The sequence below is a fragment of the Eumetopias jubatus genome, unplaced genomic scaffold, assembly GCF_037043125.1.
Source record: "Eumetopias jubatus isolate StellerSeaLion01/CBP00866 unplaced genomic scaffold, mEumJub1_p1.0 scaffold_1, whole genome shotgun sequence".
Taxonomy (NCBI): domain Eukaryota; kingdom Metazoa; phylum Chordata; class Mammalia; order Carnivora; family Otariidae; genus Eumetopias; species Eumetopias jubatus.
Window position 1 is genome coordinate 81,752,808 of NW_028274807.1, and position 25,235 is coordinate 81,778,042.

A 25,235-nucleotide genomic window follows, 5' to 3' on the forward strand; every position below is an offset into this window, starting at 1 on the left:
AGGGAAAGGGAGAGAATCCTTAAGCAGACTCCCCGATGAGTGTGGACCCCTCCCTCCACGTGGGGCTTGATCCCAGGACCCCAAGATCATGACCTGAGCTGAAATCAAGAGTTGGACACTTAACCAACTGAACCATCCAGGTGTCCAACACTTTTTTTTTTTTTTAAGATTTTATTTATTTGAGAGACAGCATGAGAGGGAAGGGGGTCAGAGGAAGAAGTAGATTCCCCGCTGAGCAGCGAGCCCGATGTGGGACTCGATCCCAGGACTCCAGGATCATGACCTGAGCCGAAGGCAGTCGCTTAACCAACTGAGCCACCCAGGCGCCCTGGCCAACACTTTTTAATAATTTATAACATAACCTGCCGTATGTAATTGTACATGTAGCATCCTTGAGGACAATGAGAGTTTTCATTTTGTTATAGCAACTAGCACGTATCTTGCACACACTAAAGGCACTTGATTAAAATCTGTTAAGTGAATGAATATTGAATGGGCTCTTGAATCAAAGGATTGAGATTTTTCAAAGGTATATTGCTGTACTGTAGAATTGATTAGTCAGTAAGGTCTTAATAAGTATGATACCTTCAAAGATAGCTTTATAATAGCACATCTGTTTTCATTGGTATTAACAGGGGGGGTTTGGTTTGTTTGCTTGTTTTCTGAAAGTAACCAAAATTAACATTATTTCCTTAGGATAACAAAGTTTTGATTTCCTTTGATATTTTCAAAGTATCTCATAATTAGTTGATACTTAGTGTTCTTTGAAGATGGTAAAGATTTTATGCCATTAAATAATTGAAGAAACCTGGGATCAGAATTTAAAACATTTCTCATGCCGGTAAATAGCTTATTCATAGAAGTTGGTATTTGGAGACCACTGAAAATCCAAATTCTTTCCGCTAGCCTTTTGCTTTTCTCTTAGTCAAATCAGTTATTTGGCACGTAGGGACAGATGTTTTGATCTAACTAGCAGCTTGAGTGTAAAGTGCTTTGAACCATGGAAACATGAACAGTCATGCTAAATACTTATTATGAGGTTATCTGAGTGCTGCTAAAGGCTGAGGAGATGCTGTCCCTGGGAATCACTTTTTCAAAGGTACTAGAGAACTGGCCTTGATCCTTTTTTTTTTTTTTCTTTTTGGTTGGTTTGGGGATTTTTTTTCCCCTGGTATTAATCTTAATTATTACACAGAAATACCTCCCCAAACTTCACATTGCTTTGAAAAAATGTTATTATTTCATAAATAATAAATGTTTTATATTTATTTTATTTATATTTATATAAATAAAATTATATGTTCACTTGGTATTTGTGGGAGCATCTGGTAGCATTCTTCAAGTTAGACTTGTGCCTGATGCTTTCATACTTCAGCTAGTCTCCTGTTCTGTTGCCTTGATCTGCAAGGATTTTAAGCCTGCACTGGAGGTCCTAGGCAACCTCCAAGGGGAGAGCATTTCCCCTACCTTTATAGCTTTCAGGTATGCCTGTGAGATACCTGCCAGGTTTTTTTGTCAGCTCAGCAGAATGCTGACTTGACTATTTTGGGATTCAGGTAAAGCTGAGAGAGGAACCTGCTAAAATACTGCATCTGAAGGAGGGGATAGGAAGTAGGAGCATGGGAAGAGAAATCTCAAGAGAACATTGCCCCATTTTTCTACTAGTCCATATCTGTTGTCAGCTCCAAAGTTAGTCACCACAACACCCTAGGGCCTTACCCCTTTTGCTCCAACCTCTAAAGTTTATTTTTTAAGATTTTATTCTTAAGTAGTCTCTACACTCAAAGTGGGGCTTGAACTCACGACCCCGACATCAAGAGTTGCATGCTCTACCAACTGAGTCTGCCAGGTGCCCCTAGTTCCAATTTTCTTTCCCCTTATACCTTTCAAAGATTTTGAGCTATACCTCCTAGACTAAGGTCTGCTTTCCTGTTCCTGAAGTTTCTGGTGAGGCATTGCACACTGGATTTAGCTAATCTTGACCTTTTAATTTGTTGCTGTTTTTCTTGAAATTCTTGGCTTCTCAGTTTTCAGACAAGTTATTTCTGGGTAAAGAAAAACAAAACTAATGTTTGAGTGCCAGTTAGGCTTCAAATGCTAGGGTAGGTCCTTTACACACATACTATTATCCTTATTATCAATCTTAATTGTAAGAGCCCTGCTAGTGGTATTCTGATTGTTCAGATGGGGTAACTGAGGCTCAGAGAGGTTAAATAACTTGTCTGAGCTCACACAGCTAGAAAGAGTGGAGATGGGGAACAAACTTTTTTTTTTCCCCAAGCTCAGTTCTTAATTTAAATAATATACTTTTTATTATATCCTTTCACTTTCTATTATAGCAGATCACCACTAAATTACCTTTCTGGTGAACCACACTGCCTGCTCCCACCGAAGGTATCTGGGTGTTTATTGACAGCCCAAATTGTAGTGACTTGTTCCAAGACAGCAGGCTGGCACTCAGGGATGAAAGGGAGCCCTTTTTGTCTACTTAGGTTAGTCTTTGTCATTGTAAAATGAATAAATGTGCATTGTAACAGGTTAAAATAGTGTTAAAGAATATGTAAAGTGAAAAATCTCTGTAACTTCCAGTTCTGCAGTTTCTGTCTCCATAATAACCACTGCCTTTTTAGTTACACTTGTGTGTTCTTCCAAAGTGTTTATATTATAGGCATTTATACTTCTTTGCACCTTGGTTTTTTTTTAATTCTGTTAATATTTTAGAGGACATTGTATCAATACAAGTAGGTCTGTTACATGTCAGATATACATTTTTCACAAACTGAGCACATCCATGTAATTAGCACCCAGATCAAGAAATAGAAATTACCAGCACCCTGGGCTCAGGATATTCTTTTTGATAGTATTGTAATAGTTCATGCCAATGAATACTATGTAGCAAGTCTTCTCTTAATAGATATTTAGGTTGGTTATAGTCTTCTATAAATACTGCAGTGAATATCCTTACATAGAGATATTTGCACCCTTTTGCAAGCATATTTTTAGCATGAGTTACTGGAAATAGACTTGCTGGGTCAAAGAGTATGTACATTTAAAATTTTATATGTTGTCAGGTTGTCTTAAAATAAGTTGCATACCAATTTAAACATCCTTTAAGTCATTTAAGTAACTTATTTTCTAAAAGCTCACAGGGGAGGTTACATATTCTCATCTACAGGGAAGGTTATAAACTTATTTGTAAAGGTTTTTGTCTACTGTGAATATGCCCCATTCTTTCCATCTACCCTTACCAGTTTCTAACTATCTGCATCCCAGTTGGAGGATTTAAGGTGGGTGGTCTCTCTGGATTTCCTCTTAATTCCAGGAAGCTGTGGGACCAGTCCTTAACTAGTTTTGTTGATACTGCCCAGGAAGAGAAATTGTAGTCACTGTATAAGGCCAACCCTGTATGAGGATGATCCCTGTGCCTATAGTTCTGGTTCCCAGGGAACCTGAGGTAGGGACCACTTGAGCTCAGTTCTTTGGTTGTCATGGATGTATATACTGGTCAGGTTCTGGACTGGCCAGGTCTAGTTTCCTTCAGGTAGAGAAGCTGTGGAGGTATGAGCTGACCCACTGCATAAGCAGAGGGGATCCTGTACTTAGCTACTGGACTCCAGGTGGGATAGTGGGTCCTTTTCAGAAGAAGAGAAAAAGTGGTTGTACTACCTTCCTTGGGCTAAGGAGGAAAATGGACTGAGATTACTGAACCAAGCAGTGATTCCTAAATTGGTGTATATTTCTTTTAATCAAGATATTCACATATCTTAAAATTTGCCATTTAAAAGTATGCAGTTCAGTGGTTTTTGTTGTATTCACAGGGTTGGGCAACTATCCTCATCTAATCCTAGAACATTTTCTTTATCCCAGAAAGAAACTCCATACCTGTTAACAGTCACTCCCCATTCCCCTTCTCCCCTCAGCCCTCAGCAGCCTGTTATCTATTTTCTTTCTTTATGGATTTGCTTGTTCTGGACATTTCATATAAATGGAATCATCTATGTGGCCTTAGTGTCATGTTTTCAGGGTTCACCTATGTTGTGGCATGTATCAGTATTTCATTTTTTATGGTCAAATAATATTCCATTATATGGATATATCACATTTTGTTCACTCATCTGTTGATGGACATTTGAGTCACTTCCATTTTTTGGCTATTATAATGCAGTGGACTTTTTTGTATACATTTTCATGTAGTCACGTTTTCATTTCTTTTGCTAATATATACCTCAAGTGGAAACGTTGGGTCATATGGTACTCTTGTTTAACTTTTTAAAATTGTGGTAAAAACATAAAATGTACCATGTTAGCCATTTTTAAGTTTACAGTTCAGTAGTGTTAAGTATGTTTACATTGTTATGAAACATCTATAGAATTCTCTTTTGTCTTGTAAAACTGAAACTATGCACAATTTTGACTTTTCCACTCTCCCTCAGCCCCTAGTAACCACCATGCCACTTTGTTTCTGTAAATTTGACTATATACTTCATTTAAGTGGAATCAGACAGCACTTATCTTTTTTGACTGGCTTATTTCACTTAGCATAATGTCCCCAAGGTTCATCCATGTTGTAGCATGTGATAAGATTTCCTTTTTAAGGCTAAATAATTTATTCCTTTGTGTGTATATACCACATTTGTTCATACATTCATTCATTGATAGACACATTTGAGTTGCTTCTACCTCTTGGCTGTTGTGAATAGTGCTGCTATGAATGTGGATGTGCAAATATCTCTGAGATCCTGCTTTCAGTTCTTTTGGATATAAACCAGAAGTGAGATTGCTGGATTAAAATTATTTTTAATTTTTTGAGGAATTTCCATACTGTTTTCCACAGTGGTTGTACCATTTTATTTTTACAGATTTGATTTTAATTTTTTATTGTTATGTTAATCACCATACATTACATCATTAGTTTTTGATGTAGTGTTCCATGATTCATTGTTTGTGCATAACACCCAGTACTCCATGCAGAATGTGCCCTCTTTAATACCCATCACCAGGCTAACCCATCCCCCCACCCCCTCCCCTCTAGAACCCTCAGTTTGTTTTTTCAGAGTCCATCGTATCTCATGGTTCATCTCCCCCTCCGATTCCCCCCCCTTCATTCTTCCCCTCCTGCTATCTTCTTTTTTTTTTCTTAACATATATTGCATTATTTGTTTCAGAGGTACAGATCTGTGATTCTGCAGTCTTGCACGGTTCACAGCACTCACCATAGTACTAGAGATTTTATTTTTAAGTAATCTCTATATCCAACTTGGGGCTCGAACTTACAACCCTGACATCAAGAGTCACATGCTCTGCTGACTGAGTCAGCCAGGTGCCCTGTGGTTGCACATTTTACAGTCCTTCCAGCAGTGCACAAAGTTCTAATTTCTCAACATCCTTGGCAGCACTTGTTATTTCCTTCTTTTTTTTTTTTTTGATAGTAGCTATCCTAATGGGTGTGTGGTGACTCATTGTGGTTCTGATTTGCATTTCTGTGACGGTTAGTGATGTTGCACATCTCTTCATATGCTTGTTGGCCATTTGACTATCATCTTTGGATAAGTCCCTAGTCCAGTCCTTTGCTTATTTTAATCAGGTTATTTGACTTTTTCTTGATTGTAGGAGTTGTTTTTTTTAATATAGTCTAGATATTAACCCTTTATGAGACAAATGATTTGCAGATATTTTCTCTCATTCTGTAGATTGCCTTTTCACTGTGTTGATTGTGTGCTTTGGACAAAAGTTTGTCGTGGGGTTTTTTGGTTTTTGGTTTAATTTTTTTCCCAGAGAAAGTGGGGTGGGGTGGGGAGAGTCACAGAGGGAGAGAATCCCAAGCAGGCTCCATGCTCAGCGAGGAGCCTCAAATCTCAATACCCTGAGATCATGACCTGAGCCAAAATTAAGAGTTGGACACTCAACCAGCTGAGCCACCAAGGTGTCCCTGGACAAAATTTTTTAGGTTTGATGTCCCATTTATCTATTTTTGCTTGTGTTGCCATGCTTTTGGTGTCCTATCGAAGAAATCGTTGCCAAGTTCAGTGTTACGAGGCTTTTCCCCTGTTTTCTTCTAAGAGTTTTATAGTTCTTGTGTTCACATTTAGGTCTTTAATCCATTTTTAGTTAGTTTTCATATATGGTGTAAGAATCCAAGTTCATTCTTTTGCATGTGGATACCTCCTTTTCCCCATGTTTTCTTTTTGAAGAATTGCCAAATTGTTTTCCAAAGTGGTTGCACCATTTTACATTCCCTCAAGAACTGTATGAGGATTCCATTTTTGTTTTTTAGAGATTTTATTTATTTGAGAGAGAGAGAGAGACAGATAGTGACAGGGGATAGTGAGAGAGAGCAGAAGTGGGGAGGAGAGGGAGAAGCAGGCTCCCGCCGAGCAGGGAGCCCGATGTGGCGCTCAATCCCAGGACCCTGGGATCATGACCTGAGCTGAAGGCAGATGCTCAACCGAGTCACCCAAGCACCCCAGGATTCCATTTATTGCCTTTTTTTTTTCTAATATATCAGTGACTGCATATTTTTTGTATTTTATTGTGGTAAAATACACAAAACATAAAATTTATCGTTTTAGCTGTTAAGTGTAGAATTCAGTGGCATTAAGTACGTTCACGATGTTGTGCAGCCATCACCACCATCCATTTCCAGAATTTTTTCATCATCCCAAATAGAAACACTGTACCCACTAAATCATTTCCCATTTCCCCTTCCCCTTAACCCTTAGTGACCACTATTCTATTTCTGTCTCTGAATTTGCCTATATCTCATATAAGTGGAATTATAAAATACATTTTTTGTGCCTGGCTTCTTTTGCTTAGCATACTGTTTTTAAGGTTCATCCATATTGTAGCATGTATCAGAATTTGTTTTTTTATTTTTTTTAAGGCTTAATCGCTTTACATTGTATGTTTACACCACATTTTGTTCATCCATCTGTCAGTATTTGGATTGTTTCAGTCTTTGGCTATTATGAATTATGCTCCTACAAACATTCATGTACAAGTCTCTGAGTCCCTTCTTTCAGTTCTTTGGGGTATATAGTTAGAGGTGGAATTGTTGGATCATACAGGAATTCTATGTTTAATTTTTGAGGAACTGCCAAATTGTTTTTTTTAGAGTAGCTCTACCATTTTACATTCTTACCAGCAAGGCGCAAGAGTTTGTTTCTCCCATATATTCATGCCAATTTTGATTCCCCCCCCTTTTTTTCTTAGCCATCCTAATGTGTGTCAAGTTTTGACATGCATTTCCCTAGTGACTAGTAATGCTAAACATCTTTTTGTGTGCAATTGTCCATCCATTCATTCTTTTTTTGAGAGAGCAGGAGGGGAGGTTGGAGGGAGAGAGAGAATCTTAAGCAGGCTCCATGGAGCCTGATGCAGGGCTCAGTTTCACAAGCCTGAGATCATGACCTGAGCCGAAATCAAGAGTCTGGATACCTAACTGACTGAGCCACCCAGGCACCCCGTCCATTCATTCTTATTTGGAGAAATGTCTGTTTAAATCCTTTGCCTGTTTTTTGAGTTGTCTTTTTATTGAGTTGTAAGAGTTCTTTATATATTCTGGATCCTAGATCCTTATTAGGTATATGATTTGCAAATATTTTTTCCTATTCTATGAGTTGTCTTATCACTTTGTTAAAAGTATTCTTTGAAGCCCAAATGTTTTTAAGTTTTCATCAAGTTGACACAATATTACACTAGTTTTAGGTGTACAACATAGTGATTCGACAACTCTATACCTTATGCTATGACAGATGTTTTTAATGTTGATGAAATCCATTTCATGTATTTTTTTTTTTTAAGATTATATTTATTTATTTTGACAGCACAAGCAGAGGGAGCAGTAGAGGGAGAGGGAGAAGCAGGCTCCCCGCTGAGCAGGGAGCCTGACGCGGAGCTCGATCCCAGGACCCTGAGATCATGACCTGAGCTGAAGGCAGATGCTTAACCATTTGAGCCACCCAGGCGCCCCTATTTCATGTATTTTTTTATTTTGTGCTTTAATTAAAACGTCACATCAAGAAAATAGTGACCTGATCCAGCATCACAAGAATTTATACCTGTGTTTTCTTCAGAGCGTTTTGTAGTTTTAGCTCTTACATTTAGGCCTTTGGTTTATTTTGAGTTAATGTTTGTAATTGGTTTGAGGTAGGATCCAAATTCATTCTTTTGTGGATGGGTATCCACTTGTCCCAGCACCATTTGTTGAGAAGACCATTCTTTCTGTATTGATTTTGTCTTGGGACCACAGTAAAAAAAAAAGTTGACCATAAATGTATGGATGTACTTCTGGACTCTCAGTTCCGTTCCGTTGATCTGTATGTCTATTCTTAGGCCATACTGTCTTGATTACCGTATCTTTGTGTTGTAAGTTTTCAAACTGGGAATAGTGAGTCTTCCCAGTTTATTAATATGGAGTATTAAATTGGTTATATGTTGAACCAGTTTTGCATTCTTGAGATAAATTCCACTTGTTTATTATTTATAATCCTTATTATGTGCTGCTAGGTTTGGTTTGTTAGTGTTTCCTGAAGGTTTTTCCATCTGTGTTCATAAGGGACTATTACATTGACTATCATGTTGAATCAATTTTGCAATCTTGGGATAAATTGTACTTGGTCATGGTTTGTAATCCTTTATATGCTGCTGGATTTGGTTTGCTAGTATTAGGAATTTTTCTATCCATGTTCATAAAAGATATGGGTAGTTTTCTTGTGATGTCTTTGGTTTTGATATTAAGGTAATATTGGCAGCATAGAATGTGTTGGGAAATGTTTTTTCCTCTTCTCTTTTTTGGAAGCATTTGAAAAGGATTGGTGTTAATTCTCATTTGTCTTTGCTAGAATTTGCCGCTGTAATAAATTGAATAGTGTCCCCGTAAAATTCATGTCCACCCAGAAATTCAGTGTTACTTTATTTGAAATAGGGTCTTTGCAGATGTAAGTGGTTTACAGTGAGATTGTACTAAATTAAGATGGGCCCTAAATCCAATTGTTTGTGTCCTTACAACAAGAGAAGACAAGACATACAGAAAAGTTCATGTGGGGTGCCTGTTAAGTGTCTGCATTTCGCTCAGGTCATGGTCCCAGGGTCCTGGGATCGAGCCCCACATTGGGCTCCCTGCTCTGCGGGAAGCCTGCTTCTCCCTCTCCCACTCCGCCTGCTTGTGTTCCCTCTCTCTGTGTCTCTCTCAAATAAATAAAAATCTTTAAAAAAAAAAAAAAGGTCATGTGCTGAAGAGATGGAAGCAGAGATTGGAGTGATGCATCAGTAAGCTAAATAATGCCAAGAATAGCCAAGAGCCACCAGAAGCTAGGAAGAAGGAAGGAAGGAGTCTTCCCTAGAGGCTTCATAAAGAAGCCTGGCCTAGCAACAACTTGGTTTCAGACTTCAAGCCTCCAGAACTTTAAGAGAATACATTTCTGTGGTTTTAAGTCACCAAGTGTGTGGTAATTTATTATAGCAGCCCTAGGAAGTAATAAACCAAAGCCCTCTAGCCCTGGGCTTTTCTTTGTGAGAAGTTTCTTTTAATTATAAATTCAATCTCTATTTCTTATAGGCCTATTCAGACTTTCTATTTCTTGAGTAGTTTCAGTAGTTTATGTCTTTCTAGGAATTTGTCAGTTTCATCTAAGTTCTCCTTTGTTGGTATACAGTTGTTCATAGTATTCTCTTATAATCCTTTTTATTTCCGTAAGCTCGGTAGTAACATTCTGCCTTCATTCCTGATTTTAGTAACTTGAGGTGTTTTTTTTTCTTTGTCATGCTCCCTAAAGGTTTGTCAATTTTGTTGGTCATTTCAAATAACCAACTTTTGGTTTCATTGATTTTTTTTTTTTTTAATTTTTCTATTCCTTCATTCATCCAAACTTTTTGCTTGCTTTGTGTTTGCTTTTTTTAATTTTTCTAGTTTCTTAAGGTGGAAGGTTAGATTATTGATTTGAAATCTTTATTCTTTTTTAATGCAGCATTCACAGCACTACTTTTGCTGTACTGTAAGTTTTAGTATTGTTTTAGCAGCTTGGGTTGTCATAGCAAAATGCCATAGTCTGGGTGGCTTAAACAACAGAAAATTATTTTCTCAAAATTTGGGAGGGTAGAAGTCCAAGATCAAGGTGCCATCATGGTTGGATTCTGGTGAGAACTCTCTTCTCTCTTCTGCCACCTTCTTGCTGTGTCATATGGCAGGGGGAGAGAGCAAGAGCAAGCTCTTTGGTATCTCTCTCATATGGAAACTGACCCCATCATGGGAACCCCACCCTTATGACCTCATCTGAATCTAATTACCTCCCAAAGACTCCATCCCCCAAAACCATCACATTAGGGCTTAAATATATGAATCTTAGTGGAACATAATTCAGTTATATTTTTGTTTTCATTCATTTCAAAGTACTTTCTAATTTCCCTCTTGATTTCTTATTTGGCCTACTGGTTATTTAGGAGTGTGTTAATTTCCACAAATTTATGACTTCTCCCAATGTATTACTGATTTGTAATTTCATTCTGTTGTGGTCAGAGAACATACTTTGTATAATTTCAGTGTTTTAAAATTTTTTGAGATTTGCTTTGTGGCTGAACATATGGTCTATCCTGGATAATGTTGCATGTGTGCTTGAAAAGAATATATTATTTGTGGTTTTTCTTAAGATTTTGCTTTTTTAAAAGATTTTATTTATTCACTTGAGAGAGAGGGGGGAAGTACAAGTTGGGGGAGAGGTAGACTCCCCGCCCAACACAGGGCTTTATCCCAGGACCCAGAAATCATGACCTGAGCTGAAGGCAGATGCTTAACCAGCTGAGCCACAAAGGTGCCACTTAAGATTTGATTTTTGAGTAATCTCCACACCCAGCGTGGTGCTCAAACCCACAAACCCAAGATCAAGAGTCACACGCTCTACTGACTGAGCCAGCCGGGTGTCCCAAGAATGTATTGTCGTTGAGTGTTTTGGGTTTTTTTTGTTTTTTAAGTAGGCTTCTCGCCCAGTGTGGAGTCCAACACGGGGCTTGAACTTACCATCCTCAGATCAAGACCTGAGCTGAGATCAAGAGTCAGACGCTTAAGCGACTGAGCCATGCAGGCGCCCCTGTTGAGTGCCTTATAGATGTCTGTTGGCCTAGTTGGTTTATAGTGTTGTTCAAGTCTTGTTTCCTTGCTGATCGTTTACTCTGTTATTGCAAATAAGGTATTGAAGTCTCCAGTTATTGTTGAACTGTTTATTTCTCCCTTTAGTTCAATTTTTGCTTTATATATTTTGGGATTCTATTGTTAGGAGCATGTATATTTATAATAGCTGTATTGATATATCAACATGTTATATCTTTTATCATTATATAATGTCCTTCTTTGTGTCTCGTAACAAATATTGTCTTAAAGTCTATTTTTTCTTGTTATGCTTATGGTGTACAAGATCCCAGCAATATATTGAGGTTTTATAAGCTCCTGTGGACATCTCATTCCTCAGCTTTTAAGATTTTTGGTCTCTTGTTTACTCCAAATATTATCCACCACCTTAGTCAGCCATGAACTTAAAACACCTGCCTGTAATTTTGACAAATATCCCCTGGGAAAAGGAATTTTGCACTTGAGGTTCCAGTCAGGTCAAATATAGACAGCCTTACAAATGGGGTCTTGCAGGGAACTATTATCAGATAGGTCAGATGATAACTGAGGCTTTGAAAGAGTTCCAGCTCCCTGTGCTACATCTCGTGGTTGTGAGGCTGCATGGGAATTATGGATTGTTTTCATAGCTTTTAGCTTCAACTTGTAGCTAGAAAGTGAGGGATGGGACCAGGGCAAGTTAAAATGCCCAAAATTTGCTGTTCCTATTGAATTCACCATTTTTCTTAAATGCTGAGTTGCTGCAAGCTTTTAACTAGTTTCCAGAGTTCTGAAAAAGTTGATTCTGACAGTTTCGGCCAATTTTTTCATTGCTTTGTGAAGGAGAGAATTTTTCAAGGTCCTTACTTCATTATTCTCACTAATGTAATCCATTGCATCCCTTTTGGTAAAGGTAGGTGTTGAGGCAACAGCAAACTTCCCAGATCAGCAGTGTCAAGCTTGTCCAAGAGTTTACTGAGTCAGGAGAAGGTGACACTTCTAAGTGGAGAAACAAGCAAAGATCTTAAGCAGTTCTACCTCTGAAAGGAAGAGGAGGAGGAGGGAACCATGATTTGAGTTTCTGCATACTAGGTGCATGTAGTATTTTGTTTAAGCCTCACTACAACTTTTATAAGATATGGACATCTTCATTTTACAAACGAAATAACTAAAGTGAAGGGGATGAAATGCTGCAGACCACAAAGCTACTAAGTGGCATACCTAGGATACAGACCAGAAAAGGCCATTCCCTACTTTATTTTTCATTTTTAGATTTTCACTGTGTGACTGCTGCATTTAATTGTGCTTTCTCATTTAATCAGCACTCGGCTCTTAAAGGGAGGTTTTATTACCCCTATTTTACAGAAGAGGAAACTGAGGCTGAGGGGTTAGGCTTCTTGCCTGGGTTGTAGTGTAGGACACAGTTCTGCTGGGCTCCTTTACCCATACTGTTAGACAATATGCAGTGCTGCTTCCAGCCCAGGATTACCACATATCCTCTCCTGTTCACTGGCTTCTGGGGACCAACCGTGCTGTTTCCTAGATAAGGAGGCCTTTGTCTGGTCTGAAGCCTTAGAGTGACCAACGTCAAAAGTAATCCTGTTGGCTATCCATGTCTTTGTGTATAGTAGAAAGAGCCCTAGATTAGGAATTCTGGCTTGGCCACTGAATTTGGCTCTGAAAATTTGTATCTCAGTTTTCTCATCTATAATTGACCTTCAAAATGGGATATGCATGGAGGAAAATAACTGCATTTTACTTTTGTAATTTCTTTTTAATTTGTGAGTGTATTACAGTGATTTGTGTGTATAATTTGGGTATGTATGTTCAGTTGTTCACTGACTTAACCATAGATCACAGGTCTCTGAAGTGAGGGGTTTAACTACAATGTGTTCCAGTGCCAATATTCTGACATGATTCACCAAAAAAGGCCTCTTATATTTTGGTTGAAAACTTGGCGATGTTAACTCTTTGGTCACTGTTAACCTTGATATCTTTGGTTATCTTTCCCTTTTTCAAGTCTTTTCCCTAGTTGTAATCTCTTCAGCCAGAGACACTCTCTACTTCTGTGCAGTACTGTGGTGCTTGCAGTTTCCAGAAGTGTGTGCTGTATGTCGCTAGTTTCAGAAAGTAGCCTGCGGAACCCACAGCGTGGTTGTTGCCATTTTCCAGCCTAGCAGGCAGGATCAGGGGCCCCATCTTGCTTTCCTTGCGTTGTACCGCACTTGGAGCGAACTGTATAGCCTTGATTATCTTTGTGATCATGGAAGCCTGGGGCCAGACCATTCTTGGGTCTTCTTTATGCCAAGATACCAATCACTATGTCCAGCAACCTCTAGACCTCAGAATTCTCTGGGTAATAAAGATGTGTAACTCTTCTAAAAAGAAACTAAGAAACCCCGAGCAACACTAATCACTGCTCACTTCCTTAGGATAAGCCTCTGAGGTCCGTTCCTCCATCTGAGGAAGTTCCACCCTTCCTTTGCCCACTCTCCTTGCCCAGGGTTTCAGGCACCTCATTGGGAGGTATACATGGTACTCTTACTTGCCTTGCTTGTGACCTCTTTTCCCCATCCTTTAAAGAATACTGTCCTCCTCACCATCTTTGAAAGTGTTCTGACACACCACCAGTTGTAAGATGCATCCTGATTACAGATATTAAAATGGAGAAAATGTCTTAGAATCTCTGAAAAATGGTAGGTAGCTTCCTTTCTTGCCTGATGCTCAAATGGGAGAGCAAACACTGGAGAGACTAGTAATGCCAAAATATAGCTGAGAGCCTTACAGAGTGAGCAAATACAGAAGCCAAAGGTAACTCCAAGATGTAGCAGCCGATGGGGATTATACAATCAATATCTTCTAAAATAAATCCTCTTACCAGAGTGTTGCTGGAATTATGCTTACTGTCATTGAAGAAGCTGAAAGGGCTAATTGCCTATTGCTGAAAGAAACTGGAGGAATGAATGTTTAAATTCCTTTAATTCAAGTAGATGAGTGCCTACTACATGGGCAAGGAGTCGTGGTACCTTAAAATTAATGTGTTTTTAAAGTTTGTAGTTTTTAAGAAAAACTTAATTTTTCATGAAAATGTGACTGAATAGTTAATTCTATCATTAAATAATAAACCTCAATTTAGTGGTAGTTTAGCAACATCAGTTCTTGCAGAAAAATGAAAGTCACCCAATTCCCACATGAAAACAGTTTCACAAGCAGTTGGAAAATTCTCCAGATTATTCCTGAATTCTTACCTAACAAGTGTTTTTCTCAAGACAAGTGTATCTTCATTTACCCAGATGATACGTAGATGTTTCCATAAGTTTAAGAACTATATTATTCCCTGTGGAAAAAAAAGCATGTTATATAATACAGCTTTTCTGGTCTTGGCCAAAGAACCCAATTCTGTACATTACTTGTTTCTGGCTTGACCATTTTCAAACAATAAGTATGGATCTGATTATTTATTGAGGAGAGTAAATTGTTCTGTAGAAGTAAAATATGGATCTGAGTGAAGGAAGTGCTTCTAGAGCATTTGCAGTTTCCCAGGAATTTTTCTGACGTACTACCAGTGCATATAGTTTGATACTTATTTTCTTTTAAAGATTTTTATTTATTTGAGAGAATGAGAGAGAGAGCATGAGATGGGAGAGGGTCAGAGGGAGAAGCAGACTACCCACTGAGCAGGGAGCCTGACACCGGACTCAATCCCGGGACTCCAGGATCATGACCTAAGCCGAAGGCAGATGCTTAACCAACTGAGCCACCCAGGCGTCCCTAGTTTGATACTTAAAAACATTGATTTCACTTACTTTCCTTAACTTGCCCTCCCTCACCCCCCACCCCAGTATATAATACTCGTAAATAATTGTGGTAGAAAATCTTATTCAGGTGGACTTTCAATCAGACTTTCTTTACTATTTTTAATCTCCCTAAATTATATATCTTTATTTTGTAGGTATCATAGCGGCAAATGTTTTTGTATTCTGTTTATGGAGAGTACCTTCTCTACAGCGGACAATGATCAGATATTTCACATCTAACCCAGCCTCAAGTAAGTCTACTTATGACTTTATTTTGAGGTAGAGGTAATATGAAAGAAATACGCTTTATGTTATTGAAATGCTATAAAAAGGATGAGTTACTTGTCAACAATTATAAGCAAAATCCAGAAGATAGACTGTAAGCTCCTTGAGGAAAGGGACCTCATCTCTCTTAGTCTTATGTCCCAGGTACTTAAAATGTGCCTTGCACATAGTAGATATGTTGACCCAGGATCACTACAAGTTTACTCTTGGAGGATCCTGTTATATACAACTTCATATCTGTAATTGAAATAATTTACTAATTCTTTTTTCTAAGTAACTTTTGCCATAAGGACAAGTTGCTTTCATTGAACTGAGAATTTTTATTGGTTGCTTACTAAGTAGAAGAAATTTAAGATAATTTTTTACCACCTTGAAAAATACTATGGTAAACCATCTTATTTAAACTTATTTCTATTTTTTTATAAAGATTTTTTTTTTATTCATTCGAGACACAGAGATAGCACGAGCAGGGGGAGAGGCAGAGGGAGAAGCAGGCTCCCCGCTGAGCCAGGAGCCAGACATGGGGCTCGATCCTAGGACCCTGGGATCATGACCCGAGCCGAAGGCAGATGCTTAACCATCTGAGCCACCCAGGCACCCCTTATTTAAACTTTTTAATTTGCTCTATTTTTGTTTCCTATTTTGAGTTTTTTGTAATAGTAGTGAAAAAAATCTAAAAAATCTAAAACAGATCATTTTTAGATCATGGCTGTGTGTCCTATGATTACCAGACTGTTTTTCTTTCTCTTGTAGAGGTCCTTTGTTCTCCAATGTTGCTGTCAACATTCAGTCATTTCTCCTTGTTTCACATGGCTGCAAATATGTATGTTTTGTGGAGCTTCTCCTCCAGCATAGTGAACATTCTGGGTCAGGAGCAGTTCATGGCAGTTTACTTATCTGCAGGTAATAAGTTTTTATCTGGGGATCTTTCAGAGTATAAGCACTTTCCCTACCTGGAGAAGGAAGGAAGGGAATGGTTATAGCCATATTCTACACATGAAGATTGTATATAGAGAATTGTACAAACTGTCTATAGAGAAGGATACCACAGACCGATGGGGTTATCTTTTCTGCTGCTCATTTTGCTGGTTTCTTCTTAGATTATTTAGTATGTTTAGTTTTAAATCAAGATAGACAGGAGTTAAGGTTTAGTGTAGAATTTAAGAATGTCATTTTTATCTCATTAGGCTTTGGTTTCTTTAGCTCAGGTCCACCATTTTATAAATAGGTGCTTCCCAGACTTCCTGGCTGTCTCAATCATCTGGATCTTTGTTAAATAACCTTAAGCTCATTTACCACAGTGTGTTCAGTTTCCAGAAAGCTTTAGATCAGAACTTTGTAATAAGATTGTCAAGAATGAGTTTATATTCTATATTTGCTGCAAGCATATATCTTAGTCTGGAACCACTCCAGTCCGTCCTGGAGATAACATCATTTCCTTATTTCAACTAGGAAATGGTAGTAGTGGATTCCAAGTTCCTAGATGCTACTAAACTGGCAAGTGGTCAGTTAAATTTTACCTCTCTGTTTGCAGAATGTACTTAATTAAAAACCACACAGCATAAAAATTCATTTCTGAAATCCCTTTTTTTTTTTAAATTTAGTTTATTTTTTTAATAATCTCTATACCCAATATACACCTTGAACTCACAACCCTGAGATCAAGAGTCACATGCTCATCCGGCTGAGCCAGCCAGGAGCCCCTAAAATCCCTTTGTTTAAAAACAGTATATTGGGGCACCTGGGTGGCTCAGTTGGTTAAGCGCCTGCCTTCAGCTTAGGTCATGATTCTGGAGTCCTGGGATCAAGCCCTGTGGCAGGAAGTCTCCTTCCCTCCCTCTCCCTTTGCTTCCCTCCCTCCACTCTGTGCCTCCCCCCCCCCGCCGCCCCATGCTCTCTCCCCCACTCATGCACTCTCTCTCACATATCTTTAAAAAATAAAATAAATAAAATAAAAAACAGTGTATCTGGGAATCATACTGTAGTGTGGGGAAAAAAAGCACTTGAGAGCCTGAAGTCAGAAGACCTAGTTTTATTAGATCCTATTTCTGCTACCTGCTGTGTGATGTTGCAGAAAAGACTATACACCTCTCTGAGGATAATGATACTTAATCTCTCATGACACGGGGTTGTAGAAAGGGTTAAATAGAAGCATCTACCACAAGGCCCAGAATGGATGCTTAATCAGTTTTAATTAAATATCCGTGCATCTGGTCCCTCAAAACTAGAAACTGAGCAACATCTTTGGCCTGTGACAAAAGTGTATAGTTCTTTCCCCAAGCACTAGTTGTATTGTTGTAGGTACAAACGGGTCTTTTTCAGGTGCCATTAATTCCTGCTCTCTAGGAAGTTGTTTTCAAAAATGAGCCACATTCAGCTTAGATAACATTGGAGCCAAAGGGACTTGTAAAAGATCATCTAGTCTAGATCTGTAGCAGAGTCATTTGGCAAGCTGAGTAAAATATAGATTCCCTGGTCCCACTCCAGAGAATCTGATTTTAGTGTTTGGAGTGCAGCCCAGAGGATTCCCAGAGAGTTGGTGGGTTTGGAACTAGTCTCTTTCATGTTATAGATGAGAAAAATGAGAACTGAGAAGTAAAGTGAATGACCTTATGTCATTCAGTAAGTTGTACAGTTGGTCAAACTTTTTCTTACAAATATCTGAAGTGATTGTGTAGGTATTCATGCCTGCACCTTGTACTGACCCAGGTAGAAATCCAACACTGTTAGCCTCTGTGGGGTGGAGATCAGAAATGGAAACCATTTTTATACTTTACTAAAATTATCAAAATGTGACTTATTTCCCAGGTGTTATTTCCAATTTTGTCAGTTATGTATGTAAAGTTGCCACAGGAAGATATGGACCATCACTTGGTGCAGTAAGTATTTCTAATGTAAATTTTCTTAATTTAGTTTTTAACTTCATTTTGACATAATTTTAGGCTTACAGAAAAGTTGCATAATTATTACAATGACTTCTATATAGCCTTTACCCTACTGTTAAGTACAGAACCACAGTACAATTATCAAAGCCAGGAAATTAACATTTGAAACAATACTAACTAATCTGTATCTAATTTAGAATTCATACCTTTGTAGAGCCTTGTAAACTTCAGGCTATAGCTTTTAACTGTTGGTCATTTATATATACTTACTCGAAAAGTACAAATCAAGAAGAGTAGTCAGAACAGTTGGGTGTCCAATCCCCAAAACCAGAGAGCCTAATCTAGCATTGGAAAATTGAAAATAATTACAGATTTGATTCTGGGACTATATCCTTCTGTTGAAGTCACTATTTGAGTGTCTGCTATGCAGATTAGACTAGTAGGCACTGTCCTAGAGACTGGGGATGCAGCCAGTGAGCAAGATGATCACAATTCCTGTCTTTAGGCGTTCTGGATGCTTAAAAACAAGAATACAAAAAAACAAAAATGCAAATGTGTTTTTTGAGTTTAATGGCAGATTTCTAGGCACATAGAAATCTTTGCATAACATTCTTCTAAAGACTACACATTCATTTTGTACATATTTAAGTGCAAATCACTTAAATGCATTCAAATAGGGGATTTCCTATTTAAAGAAACTTCTTGAAGGTTCATTTTTAGAAAAAGAATTCTTAGGTAATCATCCCATAATGTGTGTGTTCCTCAGATTTGTGTGTACTTAATTTCTTAGTGAGACCTATATCTTCTCCTATCACCTACTTGATTTCTTAAGCACCCCTTTTTCCCTTCATGGAATGTTTTATATATAAAATTTGGTGCTGGTATAATTTACATATTTCAAATCCTGTCCTTTACCTCATTCACCAAGTAAGCATCTGTTATGTGAAGGCAGTGAAGACCACTGGGGTGAATCATAAATGGACTCTGACTTTAGTTGGGGAAAAAACATTATACACATACATAATACACACCAAAAGGGCTGAGTGATCTCTAGAGGAGTTTGAGTGTCCTAAGAGTGAGGAGACATTTCTCATTAACTGAGGGGATCTTGGAGGGCTTTTTTTTATTTTTAAGATTCATTTATTTACTTTGGAAAAAGAGAAAGGGCGAGAGTGTGGGGAGGGGCAGAGGGAGAGGGAGAATCCTCAAGCAGACTTTGCAGTGAGTGCAAAGCCGGACATGGGGCTTGATCCCACAACCCCAACCAAGATCATGACCTGAGCTGAAATCAAGAGTTGGGTGCCTAACTAACTCAGCCACCCAGGTACCCCTGGGAGGGCATTTTGATGTGCCTTCAGACAAGTGTTATTCTCATTTTACAGATAAGAAACTGAGTGTGGCACATGATATTTGGAATTAGACTGGTTTGAATTCCAGCTCTGTCACTTGTGATTTCTAGAACATATATTACTGAACCTCTTTGAACTTCAGCTTCTCTATATAAAATGGGGATAACACCTCTCTTTTGGATCCTCAGTGCAGGTGTGTTTAGAATGCTTAGCATAATAAGGAGCATGTACTAAGAATTGTGGAGTTCCTGTTCAGTCATCAAAATTCTGTAGAGCCATGTCAGGATAAAATTATTGTCCCCAGTAATTAAAGAAAACAAAATCGCCAGGAATAATGGCATTTTTAATGAGAAAGCTAGAAAAAAAATACTATTGACAAAGTTTTGTTTTGTCAATTAACAATATGGCACTAGGGAGCAAGAATACTGACTGGATTTTGGTAAGGGTTTTGTTTAGCTAGAGCTCTGTGTGTTTTGAATCTCACTTAAAAATTGTTTTTTAGTAGTTATTGGTAGGAAGCTTTTCACTAGTGTGGTTTTCAAAAGTTTATTGTCTGTGAAATGTGACCCTTAATCTTGAGATGGCAAAGATCAATAAAATGTTTGTTGTAGGAAAAAGCATTTGTTAAAATGTTGGAGGAGTTTTTTTCACTTGATGTAGCTTATCACAGGATAAATTTGCTCACCAACATTATGATACTTTAATCAATGAAGTTACAGTAAGTTATCACTGATTTAATTTGTATATAAAGTGAATTCTCTGCTAAATTAGGAAAGTATCTTTAGTCTCTTCCTACAGGGTTGCAAGTAAAATAAAATGGTCACTAGAACAGATTCATTTGGAATTCCATTTTGATTTATTTATAGTGTTTGGAGTGTATCTCTTTGTATAACTTTCTTAGTGGCTGCTCTAGGTATTGCAATATATATATATACATATATATGCATACATACATACACATACATCACTTATCACAGTGTACTGGTGGTGGTTGAGTGAAGTGAACCGTACCTCCATTTTCATCCCTGTATCTTCCTCAAATTATAATTGCCTTAAATATTTCCTCTGCGTACATTTAGAATATCGGCCACTGTTGTTGTTATATGTGCTCAACCACTAAGCATCATTTAGAAAATTCCAAGGGAGGAGAAAACTATTGTATTTATGCATAATTTTTACTTTTTCCATTGTTCTTCTGCCCTGATGCTTCAAGATTTCTTCCATCTATCATTTTCTTTTTATTGAAGGAATTTCCTTTAGCCATTCTTTTAGGTAGATCTGCTAGTGATAAATTCTCTTAGGTTTTTCTTTGAGAATGTCTGCCCCTTCATTTCTGAAGGATATTTTCACTGGATAAAAAATTGCAGGCTGACATTTCTTTTGGCACACGAAAAATATTGTGCCACTTCTTTTTGGCCTCCATAGTCTCTGAAGAGAAATCCTTTGTTGTTCAAATAGCTTTTTGCCTATAGGTAAGTTGTTGCTGATCTCTTTGAAGAGTTTTTTCTTTGTCTTGAGTTTTCACAAGTTTGACCCTGTCTTGTCATGGATATCTTTGTGTTGATCTTGTTTGGGGTTTGCTTAGCTTCTTGAATCTAGAGTTTATGTCTTTTGGGAAATTTTCAGCCATTACTATTTCACATACTTTTTCAGCCTCACTCTTCCTCCCTCTTCTGGAACTCTGATGACATGATATTAGATCACTTATAATCTCATGGGTCCCTGAAATTTGGTTAATTTTTTTTGGTCTTGTCTTTCTGTTGTCCAGACTGGGTAATTACTGTTCTGTTTCAAGTTCACTAATTATTTTCTTTGTCCTTTCCATTCTGGCTTGGCCCATTTATTGAGTGTTTTTATTTAGGGTACTATATTTTTCTGTTCTAAAGTTTACATTGTTCATGGTGTCTTCTGTTTCTTTCAGCTTTTCTATTTCTGTGCTGTTTTTCACTCATTTCAAGCATGTTTGTAATCGCTCATTAAAGCATTTTTATAATTGCTGTTTAAAAATGCTTGTCAGACAGGGCACCTGAGTGGCTCAGTCGGTTGGACAGCTGACTCTTGTTTTCGCTCAGGTCATGATCTCATGGGATGGGATCAAGCCCCGACCAGGTCTGCGCTCAGCGGGGAGTCTGCTTGAGATCCTCTTCCTTTGTGCCCGCCCCCCCACTTGCATGCTAGCATGCTCTCTCTCTCTCAAATAAATAAAATCTTAAAAACCAAAATGTGTGTCAGACAATATCTGTGTCATCTCGCTGGGGTCTGTTGTCTTTTCTCATTCAAGTTGAGATTTTTCTGGTTCTTGGTATGGTGAGTGATTTTTTAAATGAAACCTGAACATTTTGGATATTATGAGACTTTGAATCTTATTTAAATCTACTGTTCCCCTCATCCTCTGATGAGGGGAAGGGATGTGTTGACCATTAGTGTCTGGTGAGGTGGAAGTAGTCCAGGTTTCCTATTCAGCCTCCTTTGACACCTAGGGGACAGGGCTCTTGTTACTAAAGGGCATGACTGGGAGTTCTGGGAGTTCAGTCTCCTTGTAGACCTCTCTTGGCTAGGAGGAACAGGGCCTTGTTACTGCTGCCTACATGACTTCCACTGACACTACCCTGTCGATAGTATTGGGATGCCGGGTTGCAGTCTGCAAGGGTAGAAGTCTAGGCTCTCCCCTCAGCCTTTGTTGATGGGGATTGGGCCACAGCTTGTTCTTTTGTTTGGCTGGTGTAGAGTGGTTATTATCTAAAAGTTGATTGTCTTGCTAGGCTACCCTTTCTTGGTCCTTTGGCTACAGAGAGCATTTTAGGGTGTGGGGATGGACCCATTTTGTCTCAGTTCTTTGATGTTTCCAGGCGATGAGCTTCTCCAGAGCCAAGTCTGAGTTATGTGAGGCCAAAAGAAAACCCAGGGGACTCACTACTGTGTCATTCCTTAGATCCCAGGGTTCCTTGCTGGTCTGCTTTCTTCACTCAGCCTTTTAGAGTCTTCTTATGTTTGTTTTACATGTAATGCCAGGGTTTTTAGCTGTACTCACTAGCTTGTGGAAACACAAAGCCCCTTAGAGCAAATTCATTTAAAATTCATCGTGCAAAAAATAAAAAAATAAAATAAAATTCATCGTGCAAAAAAATCACACATGAACAATTATAGTTATGAAGATTATATGGATAAAGAATTGTTTATGAAAATTTACTTATGAAACAAAAAATTATATCCGTACATAGTGTACGTTTTACATTTAAGTCTGTGTTTCACTTTGAAAGAACTGCAAAAGACTCTTGAACCACAGTCACCAGTTTTTAACATTTTGCCACATTTCACTACCATTTTCTCTATATCTACATACTATTTTTTCTGAACTGTTTGCAAGTAGGTTGCATATATCATACCCTTTTTACCCCTAAATACTTCAGTGTATATTTCTAAGAATATGAATATTCTTGTATCTTTCCACAGTTCAGTTATCAAATTCAGGAAATTTAATATTGATATAATACTTTAACTTCATATATAGAACATATTCCAGTTTTTGTCACTTGTCCCAATAATATCTAGTAGCTATTTTTTCCCCCTCTAAGATCATGTATTGCATTTAGTGGTTATGTCTCTCTGGTCTTCTAAAAGCTGGAACATTTCCTTCCGCAGCCCCCTTTTTTTTTTTTTAATTGAAGTATAATTGACGTAACATTTTAGTTTCAAATAATGATTTGATATTTGTATATATTGCAAAATGATCACCACAGTAAGTCTAGTTAACATAGTTAAGAGTAAGTCTGTTACCATTTATAGCTAAACATATTTTTCCTTGCGATAAGAACTTTTAACATCTGTTCTCTCAGCAACTTTCAGATATGCAACACAGTAGTATTAACTGTGGTTGCCATGCTGTACATTACATCCCCATGACTTACCTATTTTATAATTGGAAGTCTGTACCTTTTGACCCCCTTCACCCATTTTGGCTCTCCACATCCCAGACTCTGGTAGCTACCAGTCTGTTCTCTCCATATGTGAGCTTGCTTTTTGTTTTTTTAAGATTCCATACATAAGTGAAATCATACAGTATTTTTCTTTCTCTGGCTTATTTCACTTAACATAATGCCCTTAAGGTCAATCCATGTTGTCACAAATGGCAAGGTTTCCTTCCTTCCTTCTTTCCTTCATGATTTTATTATTATAGAGATTGCATGCACGAGCAAGGGGAGGGGCAAGAGCAGAGGGAGAGGGAGAGAATCCCAAGCAGATTCCATGCTAAGCCCAGAGCCCAGCACAGGGCTCAATCTCACAACCCTGAAATCATGACCCAAGCCGAAATCATGAGTCAGACACCCAACTGACCAAGCCACCCAGGCACCCCAAGGTTTCCTTCTTTTTAATGGTTGAATAATATCCGTGTGTGTGTGTGTGTGTGTGTGTGTGTGTGTGTGTGTGTGTATGTGTATGTGTACACACCACGTTTTCTTCATCAATGGACGCTTAGGTTGTTTCCCTATCTTAGCTATTATAAATAACTCTAGTATGAACATGGGGGTGCATATACCTTTTTGAGTTAGTGTCTCTGGATAAATAGCCAGGAGTGGAGCTATTGGATCATATGAAAATTCTGTTTTTAATTTTTTTAATGATTTAATTAATAATTTATCGAGAGAGTGCACGAGCGAGGGGAGGGGCAAAGGAGAGAGAGTATCTTAAGCAGACTCTGTGCTAAGCACGGAGCCCATAATGGGCTTGATCTCCAGACCCTGAGATCATGACTTGAGCCGAAATCAGGAGTTGGTTGCCCAACTGACTGAGCCACCCAGGTGCCCCTCTGTTTTTAATTTTTTGAGGAACTTCCATGCTGTTTTCCATAGTGGTTGCACCAATTTACAGTCCCATCAATGGTGCATGAGGTTTCCTTTTTCTCCACATCCTTGCCAACACTTACTATTTTCTTTTTGCTAATAGCCATTCTAACAAGTGTGAAGTGATACCTCATTGTGATTTTGATTTGTATTTCCCTGATGATTAGTGATACTGAGCACCTTTTCATGTGTCTGCTGACCATCTAAATGCAGATCTTCCCTTTTTCAATTGGATCGTGTTTTTTTGCTATTGAGTTATATGAATTCTTTATTTCAGAAATTAATCCCTTACCGGATATAATTTGCAAATATTTTCTTGCATTTGGAAGGTTGCCTTTTCATTTTGTTGACAGTTTCCTTTGCTGTACAGAAGGTTTTGGGTTTGATGTAGTCCTGCTTGTTGCTTTTGGTCAGCCCCTTTTTTTTTCCCATGTCAGTAACAGTTTTGAACAATACAGGTCAGTTATTTAATAAAATGTCCATCAATTGGGTTTGTCACATTTCCTCATGATGAGATGCTTATGGTGTGTTTTTTGGTTGGAATGCTACACGAGTGGTGTTACGCCCTCGGGTACCACAACTGGAGGCACATAATGCCCATTTGTCCCTTATTGTCCATTTGTTGACTGTTGTTATCCAGCTTCTCTACTGTAAAGTTAGTTTACCTTTTAAAATTAATGTGTAATTTGTGAGAAGGTGCTTTTGGGATTTATGTAAGTATCAGGATTTCTTGTTTGTCAACTTCCTCACCCCCCCCCTTAAATAGCATCCATTGATTATTCTGGCTTGAATCAGTTTTTGCTCTGATGGTTGTTAAAAGAGTGAAGGTGTACATCTCATTAGTTTTTCCTAATGTTAACATCTTCTATAACCATAACTTACCAAACTAAAAAATTAACATTGGTAGAGCATTGTTAAACTGCAGACTATATTTGGATTTCCAATTTTCCCATGGTGTTCTTTTTTTTTTTCCCCAGGATACT

The 25,235-nt window shown here is 38.1% G+C and overlaps 1 protein-coding gene across 2 annotated transcripts in view; it reads left to right on the forward strand.

Moving 5' to 3' along the window:
• The window catches only part of PARL (presenilin associated rhomboid like), a 53,928-nt gene that overhangs the window by 14,970 nt on the left and 13,723 nt on the right, over positions 1-25,235 (forward strand). Inside the window, exons 5-7 of one of the 2 annotated variants that reach the window (XM_028101076.1) lie at positions 15,048-15,143; positions 15,931-16,080; positions 17,986-18,056. In XM_028101076.1, coding sequence (XP_027956877.1) covers positions 15,048-15,143; positions 15,931-16,080; positions 17,986-18,056 — 317 coding nt within the window. The remainder of the gene's footprint in view (positions 1-15,047; positions 15,144-15,930; positions 16,081-17,985; positions 18,057-25,235) is intronic. The other variant, XM_028101077.1, reaches the window with a different exon arrangement.